General features: G+C 43.5%; 1 protein-coding gene across 1 annotated transcript in view; it reads left to right on the top strand.

Annotated features, from left to right (window-relative positions):
• COL22A1 (collagen type XXII alpha 1 chain) overlaps positions 1-27,161 on the top strand; it is a 305,779-nt gene that overhangs the window by 94,482 nt on the left and 184,136 nt on the right. Inside the window, exons 6-13 of the mRNA XM_044294919.1 lie at positions 11,358-11,481; positions 13,200-13,475; positions 14,077-14,157; positions 14,509-14,622; positions 15,797-15,841; positions 17,434-17,496; positions 22,788-22,841; positions 25,422-25,475. Coding sequence (XP_044150854.1) covers positions 11,358-11,481; positions 13,200-13,475; positions 14,077-14,157; positions 14,509-14,622; positions 15,797-15,841; positions 17,434-17,496; positions 22,788-22,841; positions 25,422-25,475 — 811 coding nt within the window. The remainder of the gene's footprint in view (positions 1-11,357; positions 11,482-13,199; positions 13,476-14,076; positions 14,158-14,508; positions 14,623-15,796; positions 15,842-17,433; positions 17,497-22,787; positions 22,842-25,421; positions 25,476-27,161) is intronic.

Here is a 27,161-nt window from a genome sequence, read left to right as displayed (position 1 = left end):
GAAGCACACTTGTGATGTCACAGCAGTTATCTGAAGGAAGCACACTTGTGATGTCACTGCAGTTATCTGAGGGAAGCACACTTGTGATGTCACAGCAGTTATCTGAAGAAAGCACACTTGTGATGTCACAGCACTTATCTGAGGGAAGCACACTTGTGATGTCACAGCAGTTATCTGAAGGAAGCACACTTGCGATGTCACAGCAGTTATCTGAAGAAAGCACACTTGCGATGTCACAGCAGTTATCTAAAGGAAGCACACTTGTGATGTCACAGCAGTTTTCTAAAGAACGCACACTTGTGATGTCACAGCTGTTATCTGAAGAAAGCACACTTGCGATGTCACAGCAGTTATCTGAGGGAAGCACACTTGTGATGTCACAGCAGTGATCTGAAGGAAGCACACTTGTGATGTCACAGCAGTTATCTGAAGGAAGCACACTTGTGATGTCACAGCAGTTATCTGAAGGAAGCACACTTGTGATGTCACAGCAGTTATCTGAAGAAAGCACACTTGCGATGTCACAGCAGTTATCTGAAGGAAGCACACTTGTGATGTCACTGCAGTTATCTGAAGGAAGCACACTTGTGATGTCACAGCAGTTATCTGAAGGAAGCACACTTGTGATGTCACAGCAGTTATCTGAGGGAAGCACACTTGTGATGTCACAGCAGTGATCTGAAGGAAGCACACTTGTGATGTCACAGCAGTTATCTGAAGGAAGCACACTTGTGATGTCACAGCAGTTATCTGAAGGAAGCACACTTGTGATGTCACTGCAGTTATCTGAGGGAAGCACACTTGTGATGTCACAGCAGTTATCTGAAGAAAGCACACTTGTGATGTCACAGCACTTATCTGAGGGAAGCACACTTGTGATGTCACAGCAGTTATCTGAAGGAAGCACACTTGCGATGTCACAGCAGTTATCTGAAGAAAGCACACTTGCGATGTCACAGCAGTTATCTAAAGGAAGCACACTTGTGATGTCACAGCAGTTTTCTAAAGAACGCACACTTGTGATGTCACAGCTGTTATCTGAAGAAAGCACACTTGCGATGTCACAGCAGTTATCTGAAGAAAGCACACTTGTGATGTCACATGAGTTAGTTAAAGGAAGCACACTTGTGATGTCACAACAGTTATCTAAAGGAAGCACACTTGTGATGTCACAGCAGTGATCTGAAGGAAGCACACTTGTGATGTCACATGAGTTACTTGAAGGAAGCACACTTGTGATGTCACAGCAGTTTTCTAAAGAACGCACACTTGTGATGTCACAGCAGTTATCTGAAGGAAGCACACTTGTGATGTGACAGCAGTTAAAAGAAGGAAGCACACTTGTGATGTCACAGCAGTTATCTAAAGGAAGCACACTTGTGATGTCACAACAGTTATCTAAAGGAATCACACTTGTGATGTCACAGCAGTGATCTGAAGGAAGCACACTTGTGATGTCACATGAGTTACTTGAAGGAAGCACACTTGTGATGTCACATGAGTTACTTGAAGGAAGCACACTTGTGATGTCTCAGCAGTTTTCTGAAGGAAGCACACTTGTGATGTCACAGCAGTTAAAAGAAGGAAGCACACTTGTGATGTCACATGAGTTACTTGAAGGAAGCACACTTGTGATGTCACATGAGTTACTTGAAGGAAGCACACTTGTGATGTCTCAGCACTTATCTGAAGAAAGCACACTTGTGATGTCACAGCAGTTATCTGAAGGAAGCACACTTGTGATGTCACAGCAGTTATCTAAAGGAAGCACACTTGTGATGTCACAGCAGTTATCTGAAGGAAGCACACTTGTGATGTCACAGCAGTTATCTGAAGGAAGCACACTTGTGATGTCACAGCAGTTATCTAAAGGAAGCACACTTGTGATGTCACAGCAGTTATCTGAAGGAAGCACACTTGTGATGTCACAGCAGTTAAAAGAAGGAAGCACACTTGTGATGTCACAGCACTTATCTGAAGAAAGCACACTTGTGATGTCACAGCAGTTATCTGAAGGAAGCACACTTGTGATGTCACAGCAGTTATCTAAAGGAAGCACACTTGTGATGTCACAGCAGTTATCTGAAGGAAGCACACTTGTGATGTCACAGCAGTTATCTGAAGGAAGCACACTTGTGATGTCACAGCAGTTATCTAAAGGAAGCACACTTGTGATGTCACAGCAGTTATCTGAAGGAAGCACACTTGTGATGTCACAGCAGTTAAAAGAAGGAAGCACATTTGTGATGTCACAGCAGTTAAAAGAAGGAAGCACACTTGTGATGTCACAGTAGTTACCAGAAGAAAGCACACTTGTGATGTCACATCAGTTATCTGAAGAAAGCACACTTGTGATGTCACAGCATTTAAAAGAAGGAAGCACACTTGTGATGTCACAGCACTTATCTGAAGAATGCACACTTGTGATGTCACAGCAGTTACCAGAAGGAAACACACTTGTGATGTCACAGCATTTATCTGAAGAAGGCACAGTTGTGATGTCACAGCATTTATCTGAGAAGGCACAGTTGTGATGTCACAGCATTTATCTGAAGAAGGCACAGTTGTGATGTCACAGCATTTATCTGAGAAGGCACAGTTGTGATGTCACAGCATTTATCTGAAGAAGGCACAGTTGTGATGTCACAGCACTTATCTGAAGAAGCACAGTTGTGATGTCACAGCATTTATCTGAAGAAGGCACAGTTGTGATTTCACAGCACTTATTGGCAGGATGTCACAATATGGATCTGCAGCTTTTATTTTAACAACTACTGATGCATCATGCAGAAGATGTCACCCGTGGAGTCCACCCTCTGAGATTCCAATAAGGATAGTTCCCCTTAATGCTAGTGAACAGAGGGGGTCTCTGCACATGGACCCTAACAATCGCAACATCTGATGCGTCTCTATGAAATGTCTTTAACTGTCCGTCAGCTCTAATAAAGGACAATTGTTAGGGGTTTCTCGCTTTGGCAAATCCCTACTTGCTAGAAGGTTTCCTTGGCAAGTTTTACTGCTCAGTGCTGTTAGGGGTGTGTCTGACAGCAGCTTGCTGACGTTTCCAATAACAATGTCACGGCAGTGGGTGTGGAACCAGTGTGTTAACCGACAGCTTTGACTTAGGGCTAATCCTAAGGACGTTATCCAGGCAGTCCCAGTTATTTACCCTTTATTCCCTATTCAGGGATCTGGACTTTGGTACAGGGGAGCCATGAAGCCACTACCTCCTGGATTAGCCTGTGTGTGGTTAACAGCTGACCCATGAGAGTCAGAGACACCACTGCAGGTCACTGAGGCATCAGGCTGAGTCATAGTCAGAGAGAGTCCAAAGTCTGTGTAATGACCGGCAACACGCACAGGGAGGAAAACAGGGAAAGCCCTGCCCAAGGGAGAGGGAAAGGTGGTGACCCCTAACTCACCTTGCAGCTGGCACCTGCCTGCCCTGACGTCCCTAGACGGGTTCCTCACCCGTGCGGCGATCACGTGCCTAAACCCTGGCTTTCCCTGAAATGAGCCCTAGATAATGAACGGGCCGGTGGGATCGCTAGTCCTCACCACTGACACTAAGAGGGAAACACCAGGGAGAGGACAGACAATACAGACAAACACAAACACCCAGGTGGACGGCAACAATTGTCCACAAAGGTCCAACAGGGATCCGGAGGGTAGCGTTCTAAGGCAACACTCAGAGAACGCAGCAACACAGCTCCAGTGGGTCAGAATAGATGTCCAGGCAGGAAGCTCTATATCTGGCAACCAGAGAAGTGTGAGAGGGGAATATAAGGAGGATTGGGAGTGCTAGACAAGGAACAGCTGAGAGAAGGAGCTACGGATCCCTGAGTGAGCCAAAAGGGTTTGTAAAGCAAACCCAGAAAGCTACAATAAGGAAACTTCCCTATCTGACATAGAGCGTGCAGCCAACCGCTGCGACCTCCTGACCCCGGGTACAACGGAGTCAGGCGTGGCTCTTGACACCCTCGTGACAGTACCCCCCTCTCTACGAGGGGCCTCCGGACACTCAGGACCAGGTCTCTCAGGATGAGAGGCATGAAAAATCCGGACTAGCCTGTCGGCGTTTACCTCAGACGCAGGAACCCACATTCTTTCCTCGGGACCGTAACCTCTCCAGTGCACCAGATATTGGAGAGAGCGGCGGACCCGACGAGAATTAACAATTTTGGATATCTGAAATTCCAAACTACCATCCACGACAACAGGAGGGGGTGGCAGCGGTGACGGTTCTAGAGGTGGAACATATTTTTTGAGTAACGACTTATGAAAGACATTATGGATTTTAAAAGTCTGAGGTAACTCCAGGCGAAAAGCCACGGGGTTGATGATGGCTACAATCTTGTAAGGACCAATAAACCTAGGACCCAGTTTCCAAGAGGGTACCTTCAACTTGATATTCCTAGTAGACAACCACACATAGTCATTCACTCCTAGGTCCGGACCTGGCGACCGTCTCTTATCAGCCATGCATTTGTATTTACCTCCCATATTTTTCAAGTTAGCTTGCACCTTCTGCCATACTGATGAAAGAGATGACGAAAACCGTTCCTCTTCGGGAACCCCAGAAGACCCCCCCTCTTTGAAAGTACAGAATTGGGGATGAAAACCATATGCACCAAGAAAAGGTGACTTGCCAGTGGATTCCTGACGGCGATTATTTATGGCAAACTCAGCTAACGGTAAATATGACGACCACAACTCTTGGTTTTCAGACACAAAACATCTTAGATATGTCTCCAGGTTTTGGTTGGTACGCTCAGTCTGTCCATTCGACTGAGGATGGAAAGCTGAGGAAAAGGACAAGTGAACCCCCAAACGGGAACAAAAAGCTTTCCAAAATTTAGAAATAAACTGGGTTCCCCGATCCGAAACAACATCGGAGGGGACCCCGTGAAGCTTCACGATCTCACTGACGAATACCTGAGCAAGAGTTTTAGCATTAGGTAGTGCGGGTAACGCAATAAAGTGTGCCATTTTGCTAAACCTGTCCACTACTACCAAAATCACTGTTTTACCCGCAGACAAAGGTAAGTCAGTGATAAAATCCATAGACAGATGTGTCCATGGTCTATTGGGAATGACGAGTGGTAATAGAGACCCTGCAGGACGTGTATGTGAAACTTTTGCGCGCGCACAGGTAGAACAAGAAGACACAAAATCCAATACATCCTGACGCAACCTTGGCCACCAAAAACGACGAGACAATAGCTCTAAGGTTGCTTTACTACCCGGGTGCCCAGCAAGTGCCGAATTATGATGTTCCTTTAATAATTCGAGACGTAGGTTCAAACGGTACAAACAATTTCTCTGAGGGGCAAGAGACCAGGGCGTCCCCCTGGGCCTCTAACACCTTCCCCTCCAAAGCAGAGTGTACCGCAGAGACAACCACTCCTCTTTGTAGAATGGGTACCGGATCACCCACATTACCCCCTCCAGGGAAACAACGAGATAGTGCATCAGCCTTGGTATTCTTTACCCCAGGACGATAGGTAATCACAAAGTTAAACCTGGTAAAAAATAGCGACCACCTAGCCTGTCTAGGGGTGAGACGCTTAGCCTGATTCGAGGTACAGCAGATTTTTGTGGTCCGTAAACACAGTGACGGGGTGGACTGCCCCCTCTAAAAAGTGACGCCACTCCTCAAACGCAAGTTTAATAGCTAACAGTTCCCTATTGCCAATATCGTAGTTCTGTTCTGCTGCAGATAGTTTTTTAGAAAAGAAAGCACAAGGACGCCATTTGCCAGGAGACGGACCCTGAGACAGCACAGCCCCCACTCCCACCTCTGATGCATCGACTTCAACAATAAAAGGCTGAGAGACATCAGGTTGGACTAGTACAGGTGCTGAGGTAAACCTCTCTTTTAGAGAGGAAAAAGCAACTTTAGCGGCGTCAGACCATTTAGAAAAATCAGTCCCCTTCCTAGTCATGTCAGTAAGGGGTTTTACGATCACCGAATAATTTTTAATGAATTTCCTATAGAAATTCGCGAAGCCCAAGAACCGTTGTAGTGCTTTGAGGTTCTCAGGAAGATCCCAATCCAAAATTGCCTGGACCTTCCTAGGATCCATACGGAAACCTGACGCAGATAAATAATAACCTAGGAATTGTATCTCCTGAACGGCAAAAACACATTTTTCAATTTTAGCATATAATTCATTCGTCCGTAGGACCTGCAGTACTTGTCTGACATGCTCCTCATGTGTTTTCAGATCAGACGAATAAATTAAGATATCATCTAGGTATATTACCACAAACCTGCCGATTAGATGACTAAAAATGTCATTAACGAAATGTTGAAAGACGGCAGGAGCATTGGTCAGGCCGAAAGGCATAACTAGATTTTCATAATGCCCCTCAGGGGTGTTAAAAGCTGTTTTCCACTCATCCCCCTCTTTAATACGAATCAGATTGTAGGCCCCCCTAAGATCGAGTTTGGAGAACCACCTAGCACCCGCAATCTGGTTAAACAGGTCAGGAATGAGAGGAAGAGGGTATGGGTCTCGGATGGTTATCCGATTTAATTCACGAAAATCTAGGCAAGGACGCAGGCCCCCATCTTTCTTTTTAACAAAGAAAAACCCTGCAGCCACGGGTGAAGAAGAGGGTCTGATGTGTCCCTTAGCCAAACTCTCTGAGATATAATCCTTCATGGCTTGTCTCTCTGGACCTGAAAGATTATATAACCTGGTCTTGGGTAATTTTGCGCCGGGAATAAGGTTAACCGGGCAATCATAAGGACGATGAGGTGGTAACTTCTGACAACCCTTTTCAGAAAAAACGTCCTCAAAGTCCGAAACAAATGTAGGTAGGGTAGTTATGGAGGCAACTAAGCAATTGCTATTTAAGCAATTTTCTCTGCACGGCTCACTCCACTCCAATATCTCCCTGGCCTGCCAATCCACCACTGGATTGTGCGCTACCAACCAGGGAAGGCCCAGCACCACCGGAGTGGGAAGCCCCTCCAGAACATAACATGAGAGCATCTCGTTATGGTGGTCCCCTACCCGAAGGTGTAAATTATGAACGATGTGGGTGAGGTTTCTCTGAGACAGAGGAGCAGAATCTATAGCAAATATGGGAATAGGTCTCTGTAACGTACAGAGAGACAAACCCATAGTGCGGGCAAAATGGGCATCTATCAAATTTACCCCTGCTCCACTGTCTAGAAAGAAAGAAACAGTCTCTGTCTTATCACCAAAAACAATAACCGCTGGCAACACAAATTGCGATGTACGTATGGAGGAAACGTATACCCCCCGGCTGACATCCTCCACACAGCCTGGGGTTAGTAGTTTTCCGACGGTTTTTTTGTTTCTGAGGAAAGAAGGACAGACGTTAATGAAATGACCCCTCTCCCCACAAAAAAAACAACCCCCACGCCTACGGCGAACCTCAGGAGGACGGACCTGACGAGTAGTTCCTCCTAGCTGCATAGGCTCGTCTAAGTCCGTACAGACTAACTGCTGCTTGGGAGGGGTTACCAATGGCTCCGGTTTTTTCAACCTGTCCCTAAGGCGTCTATCTATACGGATAGAAAGGGACATAACTGCATCAAGGGAAAAGGGGGTCTCATACAATGCAAGCGCATCCTTAACCCTTTCGGATAACCCAGAGCAGAACTGACTCCTGAGAGCCGGGTCGTTCCATTGGGTATCCGTAGCCCACCTACGGAAGTCAGAGCAATACTCCTCTACCGGCCGCTCTCCTTGTAGGAGTCTCCGTAATTTTGATTCAGCCAGTGCGACTCGGTCAGGGTCGTCATATACGAGACCCAAGGCCCCGAAAAACTCATCCACTGACCGAAGAGCCTGGGAATCAGTAGGTAAAGAGAACGCCCAGGACTGCGGGTCCTCCTGCAGCAGCGAAATAACAACACCCACCCGCTGTTCTTCATTACCAGAGGAGTAAGGACGCAGTTTAAAGTATAGTTTACAGGCCTCACGGAACGTCAAAAACTTGTCCCTTCCCCCAGAAAATCTGTCAGTGAGAGGGACCTTGGGTTCCGCAACAACCTGGTTACCAGTAGCAACCGCTGGGCTTGCGGTCTGTTGTAATTGCTGCTGTTGCTGGAGGACCGACGCCTTCAATCCTGCCACCTCCAAAGACAGGCCATGAAATTGTTCGGACAGAGCAGCAATTGGATCCATACTGGATTCTAAGTAGGTAAAAAAATTTTTTTTTTTTTTTTTACCTACACAAAAATAAGGGCCAGATATAATGTAATGACCGGCAACACGCACAGGGAGGAAAACAGGGAAAGCCCTGCCCAAGGGAGAGGGAAAGGTGGTGACCCCTAACTCACCTTGCAGCTGGCACCTGCCTGCCCTGACGTCCCTAGACGGGTTCCTCACCCGTGCGGCGATCACGTGCCTAAACCCTGGCTTTCCCTGAAATGAGCCCTAGATAATGAACGGGCCGGTGGGATCGCTAGTCCTCACCACTGACACTAAGAGGGAAACACCAGGGAGAGGACAGACAATACAGACAAACACAAACACCCAGGTGGACGGCAACAATTGTCCACAAAGGTCCAACAGGGATCCGGAGGGTAGCGTTCTAAGGCAACACTCAGAGAACGCAGCAACACAGCTCCAGTGGGTCAGAATAGATGTCCAGGCAGGAAGCTCTATATCTGGCAACCAGAGAAGTGTGAGAGGGGAATATAAGGAGGATTGGGAGTGCTAGGACAAGGAACAGCTGAGAGAAGGAGCTACGGATCCCTGAGTGAGCCAAAAGGGTTTGTAAAGCAAACCCAGAAAGCTACAATAAGGAAACTTCCCTATCTGACATAGAGCGTGCAGCCAACCGCTGCGACCTCCTGACCCCGGGTACAACGGAGTCAGGCGTGGCTCTTGACACCCTCGTGACAGTCTGTGAAGGCAATGTTATATCAGTACGGGTAAACAGGCACAGGTCAAGTCAGGCGGCAAAGTATCTATACAAGTAAACAAGCAGAAGTCAGTACACAGGCAGAACAATATGCACAAAAGCTATGCAGGAACATAGCAGAAAGCAACCTATTGCTCAGGCATCTTTCCACTGAGCAATAGGTTCCTTCCTACTAAAGTACCCGAAGGTTGCCAGAAGATTAAGATGGGTTTGCACTGACTCTTCAAGAGCTAGAGGAAGCACACATGTGTTCCCTATGGGCAGGGGAGAAGGGGTCTTGCTGGAAAGCAGGCGGCAGCCTGTGTGGAGGGATAGAGTAAGCTCAGCGGCTTGGCCCACTTGAGGGAAGACAGCATGATAAGGGTCCGGCCCGTTGGGTAAGTAAAGCAGAGTAGCAGTGGCTCACAGCCTCCAGTGTAACAATAACTAGTAGAATTGCTTGCAAAGCAAAGTTCAAGTAGAAAAAAAAAATCTAATATTAAAAAATGGGCTTTGTGTAGTCTTCTTCTCCCAGTCTTCTATGACTCCCAAATACCAGGTCGTTTACTGCCAAAAACAAAAGCCAGAGTATCAGATACTGGATGCAGGAAAAATACTGCAACATGGTATAAGACAGTATACAGTATATACTTCAAGTGTGAGAAGGGCGAAAGTTACAAAATGTTGGATTTGATTTGTTCTTATGTAAAATGTAATTACCTTGAAATACCACGTAAAGCAGCAGAAGCCTGATTCATGGGATGCGGCCCATCAGGAAGATTGTGATCATCTGATTCCCATTTAATATGTCTAATCACGGCAGTAGTCGTAGACGCTCGATGAGAGAATCTCAAATCTCAGTGAATCATTCCTCCCAGAGCTGACATGGTGCTTTGTTTAGGTATCGTTGTAAAACTGACTGTAGTCTGGATTTAAAGGGATACTGAATATGTATCCTGTGCTTACATTGGTAAAATTGGTTAAGGAAGGCGTAGATACAGCATTACCAGAAGGCATGATGATTACATCCACAAGGGATATACATGGTATTAGTGCTGGCCATTAGCTCCCCCAGTAGCCTGCTTTGGGCCCAGGGGCCAAAAGCAGGCTACTGGGGGAGCTAATGGATGTAATCATCCCTTGTGGATGTAATCATCATGCCTTCTGGTAATGCTGTATCTACGCCTTCCTTACTGAACATCTGTAGCTAAGTATCGCTCTATTTACACTATCGCCCTTATATAATTGATCACATCTACATCTTAGCTGGACTTTGTCCAAATTTCTACCTACCTCCTGATGAGCCTGATTGTATACAGGTGAAACGCGTTGTGGTGTGTGTAATAAGATGTGCATATTTTAAAACGTGCGTATTGTACTTTTGAGTGGAATGGTGATCTCCTCAGTATCTGGACCCCCTTCCACCCTTATATTGTCTGTATAACATATATTTTTGATTTTCGGAAAGAGGCAGGTGGCGACCCCATCTATTTGAACCACCTTCCATTCCCGATTTATCGTCATTACGGTTATTGTATACCATTTATTTTTCCCTGGCTAGGGTCAATCTAGGAATTTGATTAGTCTTAGGTTCGGGGACAGGGAACCCCCACCATCAGGGGGTCACCCTGGGCTGAGCAGTTTTTTAGGGCTTTTTAGGGTAAGCATTGTGTCTGCCCTGCCCTTTCCTCAGACCCTGTCTTATTTTTGACTTGATCCTCGAACTGTCTAAGCCTACTGACATTTTGTATCACTAGTAAATGTTCTATTTAGGGGTCACTACTCCCCTGTCAAAAGAAATATATATATAAATCCTTTTGAAATTGTAGTACACTCTGTCGGTATATACATACCTATACCCACATTATCACTAATAAAGGTATTTTTAAAAGTCACTAATTCTAAAAAGTAATTTATATAAAACCCATGTGATAATAAAATCCAGCAACAATCCAATTACTAGACAATTATAGTTTATTCTAGCTTGCAAGTTCCTGTGAAGGTGTGCTGTTTCATTCTACTGACTTGCCCAATTCCTGACTCTGATTCTCCGCTGCCTGACCTGTGCCTGATTACTATTTTGATCCTTTATTGCCTGACCTTTGACTGTTCTTTGGATAGCCTATACTCTGCCTGCCCTGACATCAGCCAGTCCCTGACTATGATTTAGCCTGATCCCCCTGTGCTCTGAAATGGTGTCTCTGAAATCAGACAGAGACTACTCCAAAAGGTTGTAATCTGGTGGTTCCCCTGCAACAAAGTCCAGATCCTTGTTTAGGTGTTAACGGGTTGAATACCAGAAGACGGCCATGGATAGCGCCTTTAGTCAAATTGTAACAATTACAAGTTCAACTGAAACATTTTCCTTAAGAATTATACATCTGCCCTGTTCCTCCTGTAAATTACATTGTGACTTAATATGGATAAAGAAATAGGTTGAAAATATCCTTTTTGATTTTTTTCTTACACAGGGATATATTTCCACAAGGCCTGCCGGATGAATATGCATTTGTAACCACATTCAGATTCAGGAAAGCCTCTAGGAGGGAAGATTGGTACATCTGGCAAATTATTGACAAGTACGGGATCCCACAGGTATCTTCTAAAATATTTTAATTGATTTAAAAAATATCATTTTTTAAATTCTACAGCCCCCAAAACATTGCTGTGTGTTAAGATGTAAACACTGGGGTGGTCATTTATTATTTGTTTTGCGCCACTTTTTGGCATATTTAGCTCACTGATTTTGTTTAAATTTTAATGTAATTTTAATGTAGTTCCAACAAAGTAGGAGGCTACTGGTGTGTGTTTAGGAATGACTGTAGCCAAGGAAGAAAGATGAGGGCCCCCAGGATATATTGATTCATTTATCAATTTAAAAAAAATTGGACGCTATAATCAGATTAATCAGAAAGCATAAATATCAAAAGTAGTACACAATAGTTTTACACAATAGAGGTATAGATGTTAAAAATCAATGTTAAAAATCAAATTGAAAAAAAATGGAAAAAGTAATGAAGAAATAATGAGAAAATTGTGAAAATGAATGACAATACGATTTAAGTTTATTTTAACTTGTATAGTCATTTATGTTCACAATTTCTCATTATTTCTTCATTACTTTTTTATTTTTTATTTTATTTTTTATAATTTTTTCCACCTTTTTCACTTTTTTTAAATTTTTCAATTTTTTCAGGCTGGTGTGCAGGTTTCATCTTTTCCAAGTACAAAGTTGTGTGACAATAGAAAAATGATATTGACTCATTAATACAAATCATACAAAGTTTTTATTGTTGTCACCTTTTGGCACTTAGGGTAGTTGTCACCTATTGGTGCTTTGGGTAGTTGTCACCTCCTGGGACCTGGTCTAGTTGTCACCTCCTGGCACTTGGGTTAGTCATCACCTAATGGCACTTGGACTAATTGTTGCCTTCTGGCACATAGGGTAGTTGTCATCTTCCGGCACCTGGAGTAGTTGTCACCTTCTGGCAGTTAGAGTAGTTGTCACCTTCTGGCACATAGGGTAGTTGTCATCTTCCGGCACCTGGAGTAGTTGTCACCTTCTGGCAGTTGGACTAATTGTCACCTTCTGGCACATAGGGTAGTTGTCATCTTCCGGCACCTGGAGTAGTTGTCACCTTCTGGCAGTTGGAGTAGTTGTCACCTTCTGGCACTTGGAGTAGTTGTCAGTGACAACTACTCAAACTGCCAGAAAGTGACTACTACTCCAACTGCCAGAAGGTGAAAACTACTATGATGATCAAGCAACTTTCATGATGATCTCAAATTTTATAAAGCAAGTCAAGTTTTGCATCCTTTATCCAAAAGGTGACTTGAAGTCTGTGGAGTTAGAGTTAGGGCTGGAGGTGACAACTTTAAGTGTTAGAAGAGGACAACTATTCCAAGAGCCAGGAGGTGACAACTTGGTGACTTGCTTTATAATACTCAAGATTGTCACAAATTATTTTTATATACACAGTGCCACTCCTGTCCAGGGACTGGCACTGCAGTCAGTCCTGGGTCCACACTTAGAAAAGGGCTTTTTTTTCCCAGAAACAGCGCCAGACCTGACAATAGACTGTGACAGGAATTGCAGCTCCTTGACATTGAAGTGAATAGGCAAAAATCACAATACCTGACCTAGCCCATGGGCACTGTTTCTGAAAAATATCTACATTTGGACAATGGCCATTCCACCAAGGAAGAGGGCTCCTCTGAGAGGCGGTATATGAATGGAGATGGTCCGCGTCCAATTACGAGTAAGGAACCAGGAAACTTCTGAGAGTCATGGCCATATTATTTCTCACTCACAGGTGTCGCTGAGGCTGGATGGAGAGAACAAGGCCTTGGAGTACAGCTCAGTTGGGGTCACGAAGGACGCTGTCAGAGTAAATTTCCGCAGTGGCCAAGTCAACGAACTGTTTGATCGTAACTGGCATAAGATTTCGCTGCGGGTGCAGGCGAACACTGTGACCTTGTACATCGACTGCAAGCTGGTCATGACCCTACCCATCGAGGAGCGGGAAAATATCGATATCCAGGGAAAGACTGTGATCGGCAAACGCCTCTACGACAGCGTTCCTGTTGATGTAAGTTATATGTCTACATGAAGAAAAACATCATTCCTTTGTAGAGAACAGTTCTGCATGGGTAGATTCATTGATAGAATATAGATGGGTAGATATAAAAAAGATAGAGAGATAGATAGATATTAGGGCTCATTCAGAGGGCCGTATGCTGTCCGTAAAACTGCGGATCTGTTTTTTGCGGACAGTTCAGCATGTCCGCAAAAAAACAAATTACATTCCGTTTTTTTGCTGACCCATAGACTTCAATGGGGCCATGTCCTGATTTTCATTGACAAGTATAGGACATGTTTTATTTGTTTTGATGAGCCGTGGAATGGAAGAAAAGGGTCCCATAGAGGTAATCTAATCCAGAAAAAAATAGGGATATGCATTTTTGCGGACAGCATACGGCCGTCTGAATGAGCCCTTAGATAGATGTATAGATAGATTAGATAGATGTATAGATTAGATAGATAGATAGATAGATAATTAGATATTAGACAGATAGATACTTTAGATAGATATGACATAGATACAACATGGACACGCTCAGCTCTCCTGCACCATCAGTTGTGTTTGTGTTTTGCGCTCTCTGATGATCTTTTTCTTGCTTGTTTTTCAGTTTGATCTCCAGCGCATCGTTATATACTGTGACTCGCGGCACGCTGAACTGGAGACCTGCTGTGATATTCCCAGCGGCCCTGTAAGACATTATATCTGGACTTTTTGCGGTACTTTTATATTACATCAGCGACATCCTAGGACACCATAATGAGGCACAAGTTATAATAATGATGGCAACACATTCTCGCTCCGAATGCACTAGTCAGGGAGGGACGACATAGTCATTAATTGGTCGTAGCTCTGGGAGGGCACCCATGTTTCAGACTTCCACTCAGACACACTTGTGAACATCTCTGCTGCCTCTTTCCACCACTAGGGGGCCAATCTGTACCCAGCTGTATACAGCTATTCTATCGACCAGTGAAAGTGCAACCTCTAAGCCACAATCAGTTTTGCTCTGTGTCTCATCCTCCATTTCTGATCCTTCTAGTGTGTGGTCACTGTAGTCACCGAGCCTCCGCCTGTTATAACGACCCCCACTGTGGTGGAACAAAGGGGCACTGAAAATACCCTCAACTGTTCACATTGTCCATTTGGAGAGAAGGTAAGTTACCAGGAATACCTATACAGTAGATGTGATATATATATAGTCCTCCAGCCAAATTCATTGTTATAACTACATAGGATTAATGCTAGGGAGCACTACTAGTATCGAAACATTGAAACATTCGCCTCCACCATGTGTTGTCAACAGTCACATGACCACAACTGTATCCAGTCTAGACAATGCTCTGTGAGCCTAAACCTTGGACTGATACATTGTAACAAGCAGGGAGATTAGTGCCGCTGCTGCTGAGGTGTGCAACCCACAGAGCATTGTCTGTATCCACTTCTCAGCTGAGAGCAGGACAGGCTATGGACAGGGTTACTGCCCCTGAACGTAAACGAGAGTGTTCTCATTCTCTGTCTGCAAGCAGAGATCTTAAAAATAGTGAAGAAGCACAAAGTAAATTGTCGAGCGTTTCGCTATTTTCATTATAAGTGTTGAGCGAAGTTTAATTCTGCTGCTTCGCCAAATTTCAGAAAGAAATTTGCTTCCTTATGAAGTAGCGGGCGCAATGACGGTGAATGGCGATGGCGCCGCCCCCGTCCCCTTTTTTTGAACTCCTCAGATTCATTGCTAATCGCGGTTCCTGATGTAAAAATGGAGGCCTTTTAGGGGTGAGAAAAAAAATAAAATAATACTCATCTCATGTGTGAAGACGCTGCCTCGGCCATCTTGATTGAAGATCCCGCACAAAATCTTGCACGGTGCGTGAGACAGCATTATACTGGCTGGCGCGCTAATGTCATACGTCACCGCGCACAATCTTCAATCAGGATGGACGCGGCGGCCTCTTTGCGCTTAAACGGATGAGATGAGTATTTTTTTTAATGACATTTCCAGGAAAATTGATCCGTTACCACGAACCACTAGGAAATTCTGCTTCGCGGCCAATCAAACTTTTCCTGAAAATCGGATCGAAGTCCACTTTGGATACTTCGGTTTGCTCAACCCATTTATTATTTATATAAACCCTCTAATGATTACGTGGTCGTATCTTGGGCACAGATGGTGGATCGGTGCTTCGCTGATAAAGTTATGGATCACGAGTCGGGTCATACATCCGTCCTAAGAGATTTATTAGGATTATAATTCTGATCATTTTCAGGTGCAGGACTAATCCCCGACTCAGGGATACATTACACGTACTAATTAGTGTGTTCTTTGTATTTAGGGGGATATCGGCTTTCCTGGACCCATAGGTCCAATGGGTCCCAAGGTGAGTACTACTTTACTCTGGACTCCAATGGTTGGCATTATCTGATATTTCAGCACCTACTGATGGTAGCTGCATCCTCCATTAGGTTTTGATTGCTGTTCTTCAAGTAGGAATTATTTTAACGTTTTTTTATTTTTAATGTATTTAACCAAATACAAAACTGACAAATGAACCTACATAAGATGCCACATACAGTAGGCAAGAAAAAATAGAAAAGGAAATATATATATATTAGTTGATTTTTATATATATATATATATATAATTATTTTTTATTTATTAATGTATTAATAGACAACCATCGTCCAGCTGTTCCCTGCAGCCTCTGAAACTAGCACTGTAAATGGAGCAGGAAGCACAGCGCCGTTCACAGTGTAGTGGTCATGCTGGGATACTGCAGCTCAGCTACCATTGAAGTAAATGAGAGCTGAGCTGCAGTAACCCTGTACGGCCACTACACTGTGAACGGCGCTGTGCTTCCTGTTCCATTCACCATGCTAGCTCCAGAGGCTGCAGGGAATAGCAGATCAGTGGGGTGCGGGTGTCGGACCCTGATCGATCAGATATTAATGACCTGTCTGTTACCCGACGTATAAATGTGTTAGGTTACATTGTCATTTACCAGCACAGATAACTGTGACCGCACTGTCATTGGACAGCTGAGGTCACAGTGATGAGTGTGGAGAGCAGCAGAAGCGGTCTCGCTGTGTGGCATCCTTGTACCACCCTGCTACAAGGATCCATCGCAGTGTACAATGTAAAAGAGAGCGGGGAGCGGCTCTTCTTGATGTAAGAGTGCCCCCTGCAGGCTTGAATTACCCCCTTCCTGCCCATACTGTGGCAGGAAAGGGTTAATTCACTTAAAAAAAATTAAAAAGTAAAAAAATTTTTTTTTTTATAAATCATAAAAAAATAAAGAAAAAAAATTTAATAAAAAGTTATAGCAATAGTTACTAGTATTACCAATAGTTATAGTTACTAGCAATAGTTAATAGTATTAGCAGTAGTTATAGCAATACTTACTAGTATCAACAATAGTATAGCACACTACCTACATCCATGCAAACATTTGCATTCATAGAAAAATAGAATAAAAGGTCTAAGGTGTCCCATGAAAAATAATATTAAATACATGTAGTTTGGCTCAGAAATGAATTAGCTATTTGCAGTTAGATAGGCCCATTGCTTGGCCTAGTAAGGAAGGGGCATAAACACTCCGGTAATGAAGTGGTTAATTATCATACATAAAATTATAAATAAGTAAATGGAGTATTGAACAAATTAGTAAATTCAGAATAAAATTAATAATTATAGAGAAAAAATAAATAAAAAAATGACATACAGATGTAGCAGAGCTAACAGTCACGCTTGGTGAGTTATCACATCTAGTTAGCACGTTATGACTGTTAACTCTTCTACATCTGTAAATATTTGAGCAAATAAGTAAATACATTGATATGTAAATAGATAAACAACTAAGTAAATAGATAAATAAGCATCTTAAAAGAAACACGCTCCCTTATCATGTAATTATTTGAAATTCCAGTCGTTCCTGCATATTTTTTATGTATTTTTGTTTACATTTTTCAAAAGGGTGAAACTGGCAGTCCTGGGCCAATTGGACCTTCAGGTCCAATAGGAGAGAAAGGGGAGACTGTAAGTATTTGTCATTTTTATACCGTATTTTATCAGATATTATACTATTTTCTTCCTATACTTGAGGTTGCTGATAAGTAGAAATGAGCAAATTTCTTGAAATTCGTTTTGCAGATTTTTTTTATTTATTCTATACGGGTCCAAATCAATTCTACCCGAATCAAATATGCTCCAATTGCCCTGAAAATTGGTATATAACACTCTAAGTTCTCCTCGGACTCATATCTAGGTATAAGCGAACCTGGATGGACCTCCACGTTCGGGACCTTACCAGACATTATGACGTCCGGATACCGAACCTGAACATGGAAAATGGCTAAAGGTCACACACAGAATTGACAGACACATAAAAAAAAAAAAAATAAACAGAAAGAGCGTTGGCTTCTTCCTCCACCTCCTCTACGTCTTCCACCTACACCGCCACGTCCAAAGCCTCCTCCACTTCCTACTACACTTGGACCTTCCCCTCTAGGTTCAAGATTGTTATTTTCTATCCACATTTGTTTGCAGGGCAATTGTACTGCTCTCATGCCCACTTTGAAGCCTTTTGCAGCCCTCTAGCCCTTTCCATGACTGTTTTAGAGCCATTTCTAGTGCCCCAAAGTTCGGGTCCCCATTGACTTCAATGGGGTTCAGTGTTTGGGGTTAAGTTTGGGTCAAGTTCGTAAACCCAAATCGAACTTTGAAACGAAGTTCGGCCGAACCCCTTGAGCCTGGACATCCACCGGTCTGCTCATCTCTATTCATATCCAATGGATTCAGAGTGTGAGACCCTTTTGCTTTTTCACATTTTGTTAAGTTGTGCCTTCTGCTAAAATAAAAAAATATATATCAAGACCCCCCCCCCCCCCCCCCCGTCCCTATATTGAGAAAGTGAAAACAGAAATGTAGAAATGTTGGCAAAAATTTTTTAAAGGAAAAACTAAAATATTGCATGGGCATAAGTATTCAGCTCCTTTGCTCTGACACTTGACATTTAGCTGTTCGGCTTCCCATTTCTCTTTTTCATCTCTGGGATGTTTTATACCCTGATTGGAGTCACCTGTAGGCTGATAAAGGTGATCAGATAAGAAAATTATGGCACTGTTTTAAGTTATTTACAGGAGAAAAAAACAATAGTTCAGAATATTCAAGACTTTTGGGAGTTTGGATCACTTGAGGTTCCATATTCTTGTAAATGTAATGGTCCTTCATGTATTATGGTACCTACTGGAGTGGTCTCTAGAGTGTCATACCCCAGAGACCACCAGAAACTCAGAGACTCATGTGTCATTAACATAATGTTTGAGCACTTTATACTTTCAAGTGTCGGACGTTCAAGAAAATGCAGAACTGGGACTTCTTTTGGTCAGTGGTGGTATCATGGACTGGTAGTATTTGTATCTTGTCTCGTCCAGAGAAAGAATCAACTGGATGGCACAATTCACCCATCGGAAAAAGGTTCATGTTTTTCACAAAATTTTCACAAAAAGTCTATACATTTAAAAAAAATGAAGTAAAAACAATATAAAATAGTGTATTTTTGGCATATGATGGGCCAGTTTTTTTTTTTCCGCACTGTTCTCCAATGAATGGCTCAAGCGCAATATGAATGGAGCCCATCATAGTAAAGTGGTGGAACTGTCTGTCCCCAGTGGCACCCAAACCATTTGAAAACTTTACTTTGTGACAGTCCCTGATTCCTGGCCCCTAAGATTTAAGCTCTTGCTACTGAATTTTTCTCATATTTATAGACCTGATTAGTCTCATAGAACAAATGTAAAATTTACACCTGTTGGAATAATTAGACGGATATTTTTAACACGTTTCTAGCGCATTTATACTCGCACCTGCCACCAATTAACAGCTATTTAGAATATTATTTTTGAGGTAGGCTTTGCACAAATTTTTTCCAGCACATTTAAAAATATTTTTTATAAGGTAAAATTTTTATATAATTGTCTCAAACTTTAACGGTAAACTGTGAGGTCATCCATACGCATGAGACGCTGGTCGTACACTTATGGAGCTATTTATGCTATATGTGTCTATATGTGGTCACTCGGTGGTTGTCAGGTGAATTGCAGCATGTTTTGGGATAAATTGAAGGATGGACACTTCTGCACCTGTACTAGGCAATACCATATGCAGATACCCTTACCGGAGACGTCCTAGGTTGTTTGTTCCCTTCCAGCTCACTTATCTAACATTAGAAATGTGATACAAAGCAACCACTTATTTTTTCAATGAAGTGGAAATTTCAAATCCAATTTTATTTTTTTATTTTTTTTCCGCCGACTTTCTGCCGCCTGTTTATTAAACAAGATTTATTAGATAAGAGACAAAACTGGTGTTTACGCCACGCATTATCTTAAGTCTAAAGTTACAAAGTCATTTATTTTCGAGGAGAGAAACGATGATTGATGTGTCGGCAGCGGCAGAAATAACCGCTAAGTAATGTTGGCTCCGATTCCAAACAACATGAGTCATGTTTCAAATTTTCATTTACAAATAGGGCCCAAGGGAAATCAGGGAGCCGCCATACAATGAAGTGTTCGACATGTTCACATCAAGGATTGCAAATATTACATTTCAGAGAAAAATGGTGATCATCTCAAGACGTTCTTAGCATTACGTCTTTGAGGTGGATTATTTTTTAAATAAATTTACGTAAACACTTTAATGAGACGTTCTACAACATCTTCTGCCCCATGAAGTGTTCAAGATATTCTGTCACGCAAAGACCCTGATGTAAATAAACCCTTGTCCTCAATGGGGTTGGTCACTTTGGACCATGCCTTCTTGTTAGAAGGGTCCTTTAAACTTTTGCCGTTCTGTGACGTACTATTACATCACAGAGCGCTGGTTGATACCGCTCTGTCCTGTAATAGAGCTGTGCCTGCATGTATGTGCATTATACAGCTCTCACTGCCGAGATCAGAGATAACTCTGATCCTGGGGGTTAAATGCCACATATGGCAGTCAATAGCAACCACAAGGTTGTCACAGGCCTCTGGAGCCATGCTGACTGGAGTTCTTAGCACAACTGCTGGAGGGGGCATGGGGGAGGATCCATAGAGCGAACACAACCATCGAGGTGGTCCTACCGATGGTCAATTGGGTTCAAGTCTGGGGAGTTATGGGGCCAGAGCAGAGTAGTACCAGGAAACTGTGTGACTTGTCACATTGTCTTGCTGGAAGAACTCATTCGCCCCAAGGGAGACAATCAGCATGTATGGGTGTATGTGATTTGCAAGGATGGATTCATACCCATATTGGTTGACAGTTCCTTTCACATGGATGAGTGGTCCAGAGAATGCCACAAAAACCTTCCCCAGACCATAACGCTGCCCCCACCAGCATGTATTTTCCAGCAAAGGCTGCGGGGTGTTTGTTGTCTGATGTTTCTCTCCTAACACGCCAACGTCTATCTGTTCCATGAAGCAGAAAACATGACTCATCTGAGAAGACAACCCATTACCGATCAGCAGAGGTCCAATTTTGATACTATGCAAATTGAAGCCTTTTCTGCCGATGCAACTTGGTTAGCAGAGGTGCAGTGACTGCTCATCTGCCTGCTTTGGAGTCCCTTACACAGTCAGATTCACTGAAATGTTGTGTTAGACACACGTCTGGTCGCCCCTGAGTTATTTTGGCGGTGAGCTGCTCCACTATAGTGTGCCGGTCACCCTCATGCACCCGAACAGTTCACACTGCGCAATTTTCCAGGGTACTTAGTGCAGGGAGAGACGTCACAGGCGCTACGGACAGTGCTAGGAAAGAATTTTTTGGTGTATATTAATTTTCTTTTTATTTATTTGATCTAACAGTATGTCAGGCAGAGAAGTGCCAGGCCCTGCACAGGGCAGTGGCAGAGACCTAAATGTTTCTGGCGCAGGCACAGGTCACAGCAGAGTAATGGGGCGTGGCAGCAGGAGTCGCAGCGAGAGGCCCCTGTTCCCGTTGTCATCTAGCGGTCGTGTCTTGACCAGCAACCCAGCAGTTCTTGATTGGTTGACTCGATCATCCACTTCGTCCCAAGTGACATCAGACACCCTCAGCCAAGAGTCGGTGGGTTCGTCAGACACAACACTTAGTTGGCATGACCCGGGAGCAGGCCCTGTGCCCTCACCTGTCTCAACCTGCCTCTGTCCTTTTCTGTTCCCTCAGCCACTGCTGCCACCCTGCTGACTCCCGGCCACACTACCAACTTGCTGGCTCCGCCGCTGCCTCACGCGCAAGCTGCCACCCTCTTCTCCCGATAATGAGGAAGCTCCTTCGTCATCCGGCTCCCAATTGCGATCGGCTACATCATCATCGAGTACTGTCTGCATGTTACTGATGTCCTCCTTAAAGGTCTCTGAGCCAGGAGCCTGACCGCTCGCAACACCAACTCCCACACCACTCTCCTCATCACTACTTGCCCGCCTACCGGAGGAAGCGGCGGATGTTTCCTTCAGATCTTGGCTGGGCAGAAGCTGCTGACTGTCCTCTAGTAGCTCGTCCTCGCTGTATAATGGAGCTGAGCCCCCAGCATATAATACTTCTCTGGCTGAGGGAACAGAAAAGGACAGAGGAAGGTTGAGACAGGTGAGGGCACAGTCCCTGCTCCCGGGCCATGCCAACTAAGTGTTGTGTCTGACGAACCCACCGACTCTTGGCTGAGGGTGTCTGATGTCACTTGGGACGAAGTGGATGATCGAGTCAACCAATCAAGAACTGCTGGGTTGCTGGTCAAGACACGACCGCTAGATGACAACGGGAACAGGGGCCTCTCGCTGCGACTCCTGCTGCCACGCCCCATTACTCTGCTGTGACCTGTGCCTGCGCCAGAAACATTTAGGTCTCTGCCACTGCCCTGTGCAGGGCCTGGAACTTCTCTGCCTGACATACTGTTAGATCAAGTAAATAAATAAAAAGAAAATTAATACACACCAAAAAAGTCTTTCCTAGCACTGTCCCTAGCGCCTGTGACGTCTCTCCCTGCACTAAGTACACTGGAAAATGGCAGAATCCAAGATGGCTGAGGCTATTTATAGGGCTGTGACATCACAGGGCTGTCTGACTGCTGATTGGCTGCACGCAAGGCATTGTGGGTGATCCCTTGTTCCCAGAGTTCTTTTCTCCATGTCCTAACACATGTAGCAGCTATTTTAGGAAAAAATGCTTTTTGTTGCCAAGAATTCGGATTCGGTGCGAATTGCATTTTTCTAGAAATTCTGAGCGAATTCCACTTCGTCAACTTCGATTCGCTCATCTCTAATTATATGATCTGCATTTCTGATGTAATTAATCTTGATCTTATATTTCAGGGAGAGGCTGGAATACAAGGATTTCCTGGAATTAGAGGAGAAAAAGGAGAGAAGGTAATAACGCCCCATACTTGTCACTCTCGGGTGGATCTTATTCTTCAGTGTCATTTTAACAAAAGGATTGTGCCAGATTTTATTTTTTAATCAGGCAAAGTGATATAGTAATACCGTCCGAAGCTCCATCTCCTCCCCGCTAGTTCAGCCGTGATGTAATGTTGTGGCTGTAGTGATGACATGCCGTATACCGCACGTGACCGCTGCAGTCAATCACTGGACTCTGTGCTACACATCACCAGACCGCTGCTGTGCAATATACGGCACATCCCCTCTGCAATCCGGCAACAGAGTCTGGGGGGATCGGAGAGGTGTGGCAGCTCTAGAACTGAGGGCGTCGAGATATTATAACACCGTCCCTGACTAATATAAAAACAATCTCAGACAACCCCTTTAAATTACTTGTGCAATGAAATATTAGCAGTATTCCAGGTGCTGGTTGTGTGTTTGTTCTTTAGTGCCACTGCCTCTTATCACTGAGTGATGATGTCATTGCTTATTATCGGTGAGTGATGATGTCATTGTTTATTACCGGTGAGTGATGTTGTCATTGCTTATTATCAGTGAGTGATGATGTCATTGTTTATTGGTGATGTCATTGTTTATAATTGGTGATGATGTCACTGCCTATTATCGGTGAGGGATGATGTAATTGTTTATTATTGGTTGGTGATGATGTCATTGCTTATTATCGGGGAGTGATGATATCATTGCTTATTATCGGTGAGTGATGATGTCATTGTTTATTACCGTGAGTGATGTTGTCATTGCCTATTATCAGTGAGTGATGATGTCATTGCTTATTATCAGTGAGTGATGATGTCATTGTTTATTGGTGATGTCATTGTTTATTATTGGTGATTATGTCACTGCTTATTATCGGGTAGTGATGATATCATTGCTTATAAGTGGTGAATTATGATGTAATTGTTTATTATTAGTGATGATGTCATTGTTTATTATCGGTGGGTGATGATGTCATTGCTTATTATCAGTGAGTGATTATGTCATGGTTTATTATTGGTGATGATGTCATTGCTTATTATCGGTGAGTGATGATGTAATTGCTTATTATCGGTGAGTGATGATGTCATTGCTTATTATCGGTGAGTGATGATGTCATTGCTTATTATTGGTGATGATGTCATTGCTTATTATCGGTGAGTGATGATGTCATTGCTTTTTATTGGTGAGTGATGATGTCATTGGTTATTGGGTTAATAATAAAAGAGAAACATAGGGAACAATTGGGACGCTGCTCTGCGATGAACAGATTTATTTGTTAATTAAATTTATATTAAAAGAACATAGAAGGACGACGCATTTCAGCAGTGAACACAACCGCCACATGCCAGTATTCAAGTTCAGTAACTGCATGAGGGCGCTGTGTTATTATGGACCCGAAGAAGGTGACGCCTCACTGCTGAAACGTGTAGTGCTTTTATATTATTTTCATATGGTTTTGATTCAGAAATAATCCTGTACATTGATCGTAGAGCACTGTCCCAATAGTTTCCTATTTTTCAACCATTGTTCACCTGTTAAAGATCTGGATACCAGAGAGGAGGAGCAGCAGCCAGTGAACCTCAGGAGAGGTGGACCTACCTTGCAGAAATGTTGTGCTTGTCCTGCACAACTCCTTTTGGAAAGGGATACCTTTCTAGTGGACCCTGTTAGGGCTAATGTAGCAAGGATGGATGTAGCAGGGTCGGTGCTGTGACATAGTAATTGTAGCAGAGTTGGATGCAGTGGAGCTGATGTAATGGCAAGTCTAATGTAGCAGAGATGGATGCAGCAGAGTTGGTGTTGTGGTAGGGCCAATGTAGCATTGTTGGATGTAGCAGATCTGATGTAGTGGAAGGTCTAATGTAGCACAGTTGGATGCAGCAGCACTTATGTAGTGGTAGGGCCAGTGTAGCTGAGTTGTATGCAGCAATGCTAATGTAGTGGAAGGACTAATGTAGCAGACCTGGATGCAGCAGAATTGATGTAGTAGCAGTGTTGGAGGCAGCAGGTCTGATGTAGTGGCAGAGACAATGTAGCAGATCTGAGGTAGTGGAAGGGCTAATGCGGAAGAGTAGGATGCAGCAGAGCTGATGTAATGGCAGGGCGCAAAGCTGGTGTAGTTGAAGGGCCAATGTAGCAGAGTTGGATGCAGCAGAGCTGGATGCAGCAAAGTGGATGAACAAACAGAAAGGCAACGTGATGCTCAACTTTAGGCATCGTCCCACTGCCAGAGAAAGGTTTAAGCAACTGGTGTGACATTACTGTTGTGTATCAGGTTGCCATAGAAATCTGATGCACAAAAGAGAGAAAAATTCAGGAGTAAGGAGGGGAGCGGGGCAGAGACAGTTGAGTAATGTAATTCCAAGATGACTGATCCTTTTGTTCTGGCAGGGAACAAGTCACTGTCAGAGACGACAGGCAGTAGTTTGTTTTTTTGCATAACAACAATACGCATCATTTTTTATTTTAAAAAAAACCCAGTTGTAGAAATCATGTTTTTTCACTAGTTTGAGCCTTGCCTTCAGATAAGGTATAACAGTTTCTAGGGGTTTACAGCATGTACATTTTTTTCAGGGATCTTTTGGGCCTCCTGGTCCATTTGGCAGGGAAGGAGCCAAAGGAGAAAGGGTAAGTGTTACTTTGTTACTCATTGTTTCTAATGTATGGATTCTAGTCCATGATCACAATTGGGTGACGATTCCTGACCAGCTGGCAGCAGGTGTGTTGATGGCAAATTTTCCAGATGCCAAGTTGTTCGGTAAGAAGTAAGACCACTTCAGACTAGAGGCAGTTAGCAGAAGCTTACCAGCTGACTGTTGACTTTTAGGTTGGTGAAGGCTAAACTGAGATGCAGAGTCTTAGGTATCTTCACCCTCCCAGGATATTTCCAAAGAAATGGTCAGAACCTGATGGTGGGCAAGTGTAAAGGCAGCAAATGTCAGATGAACATCAGGTCCAAATCAGAAGAGAACGTCGAAATGTTATGTCAGGTTGGTACACTGAATATTGAAGAGCAGACTAAGTCAGGCAATCAAGCACAGGAGATCACAAAAATGTATGGATAAAAACAACCAGAAAACTCTTCACATGGTTGATAATCAAGCAGAGGAATATTGGATTGTTTTCCCTATCCTAGGTCAATCACATCACACATTGTATCAGTTGTTGATCTTGGAACCACATATTCCTCAAAGCAGAGAGTCATGGGTTCCCATCATTGTGATGACACTAGGACTCTGTCCCAGGCAACGTGTCAGATGGAGCGTCAATGCAGCTCATGTTGGCCGTGACAGTTGGACTGCAATGTGCCAACTAAAGAAAGTTCAGCTGTACAAAGACAAATTCATGTCCACATTTCATTGCTGTTTTTATTGCACTTAATTATCATCATCAAGGACTAATTGGTAATTTAGGTAACAATTCCAAAAATTAAGAAACCCTAGCTGCAATTGATCAACTGGTGAGGGTTTCATCTTCTTTAGAACCTTGGTGATAAACTAGGTCCTGTTGTGGCTGGACCTAGTTATTGGATCAGAAACTAGAGCTTCTAGATGATAGACCCTCTCTTGGACAGTCCAACCCTGTCCACTTGGACCATTTCCAATGCATTGGCAAACTAATAAATAGTGCCAGACATAATCATAAGTCCAGTGACTGTATCACATGCTTGATTTCAGAGCCTGATGAACTGAGTGTAGGTGATTCTACTTGTGAATGGGAAAAACATTGGCTCTAAAGAACTTTAATGTTGGCATGACCATCATTGCTTTGCATGTAGGTTTTAGGTTCAAGACTTAAAAGTTTTAGAGTCAAGTCTTTTCACACCCAAAAGTTTCATTTTGGGAGAAAAAAGTCAACAGTGTTCCTGATTGAAAACGGCTGATGAGAGTGGCTGAATACAAGTTGTGTCACACCCTGTCATGGTTGAACTACAACAGTATGTGGTTAAATCAGGTTAGTGTAAAGGTTGGAGAGAACATTACTCTAAAGGACTCTTGAGCATCTCAACTGAAGTAGGACAAGTCAAGTCGAGTCCTTGTTCCCTCTGAATCATGATGACATAAGGATGGGTTTTGAAAAGAACATGAGTACGTGTACCCATTTTGCCCACTTTTAAAATTTCAGTCTCGTGTATGGTCGCGTAGATTGAACATATTTTCCAAAAAATTATCTTTGCCAACATGTTCCTGATGGTCGAATTTCCTACTTTGGAGCTGCATGTTCCACTGTGGCCCCCAAAAAGTTACAAATACAACTCGTACAAAATTTTAAACATTGTTAAAGGGACCTTTCCAATTTTCAGTTGTCTCTACT

The sequence above is a fragment of the Bufo gargarizans genome, chromosome 5 (genome assembly GCF_014858855.1).
Source record: "Bufo gargarizans isolate SCDJY-AF-19 chromosome 5, ASM1485885v1, whole genome shotgun sequence".
In the NCBI taxonomy this organism is placed as follows: Eukaryota; Metazoa; Chordata; class Amphibia; order Anura; family Bufonidae; genus Bufo; species Bufo gargarizans.
This window is presented reverse-complemented; position numbering and strand designations above follow the sequence as displayed.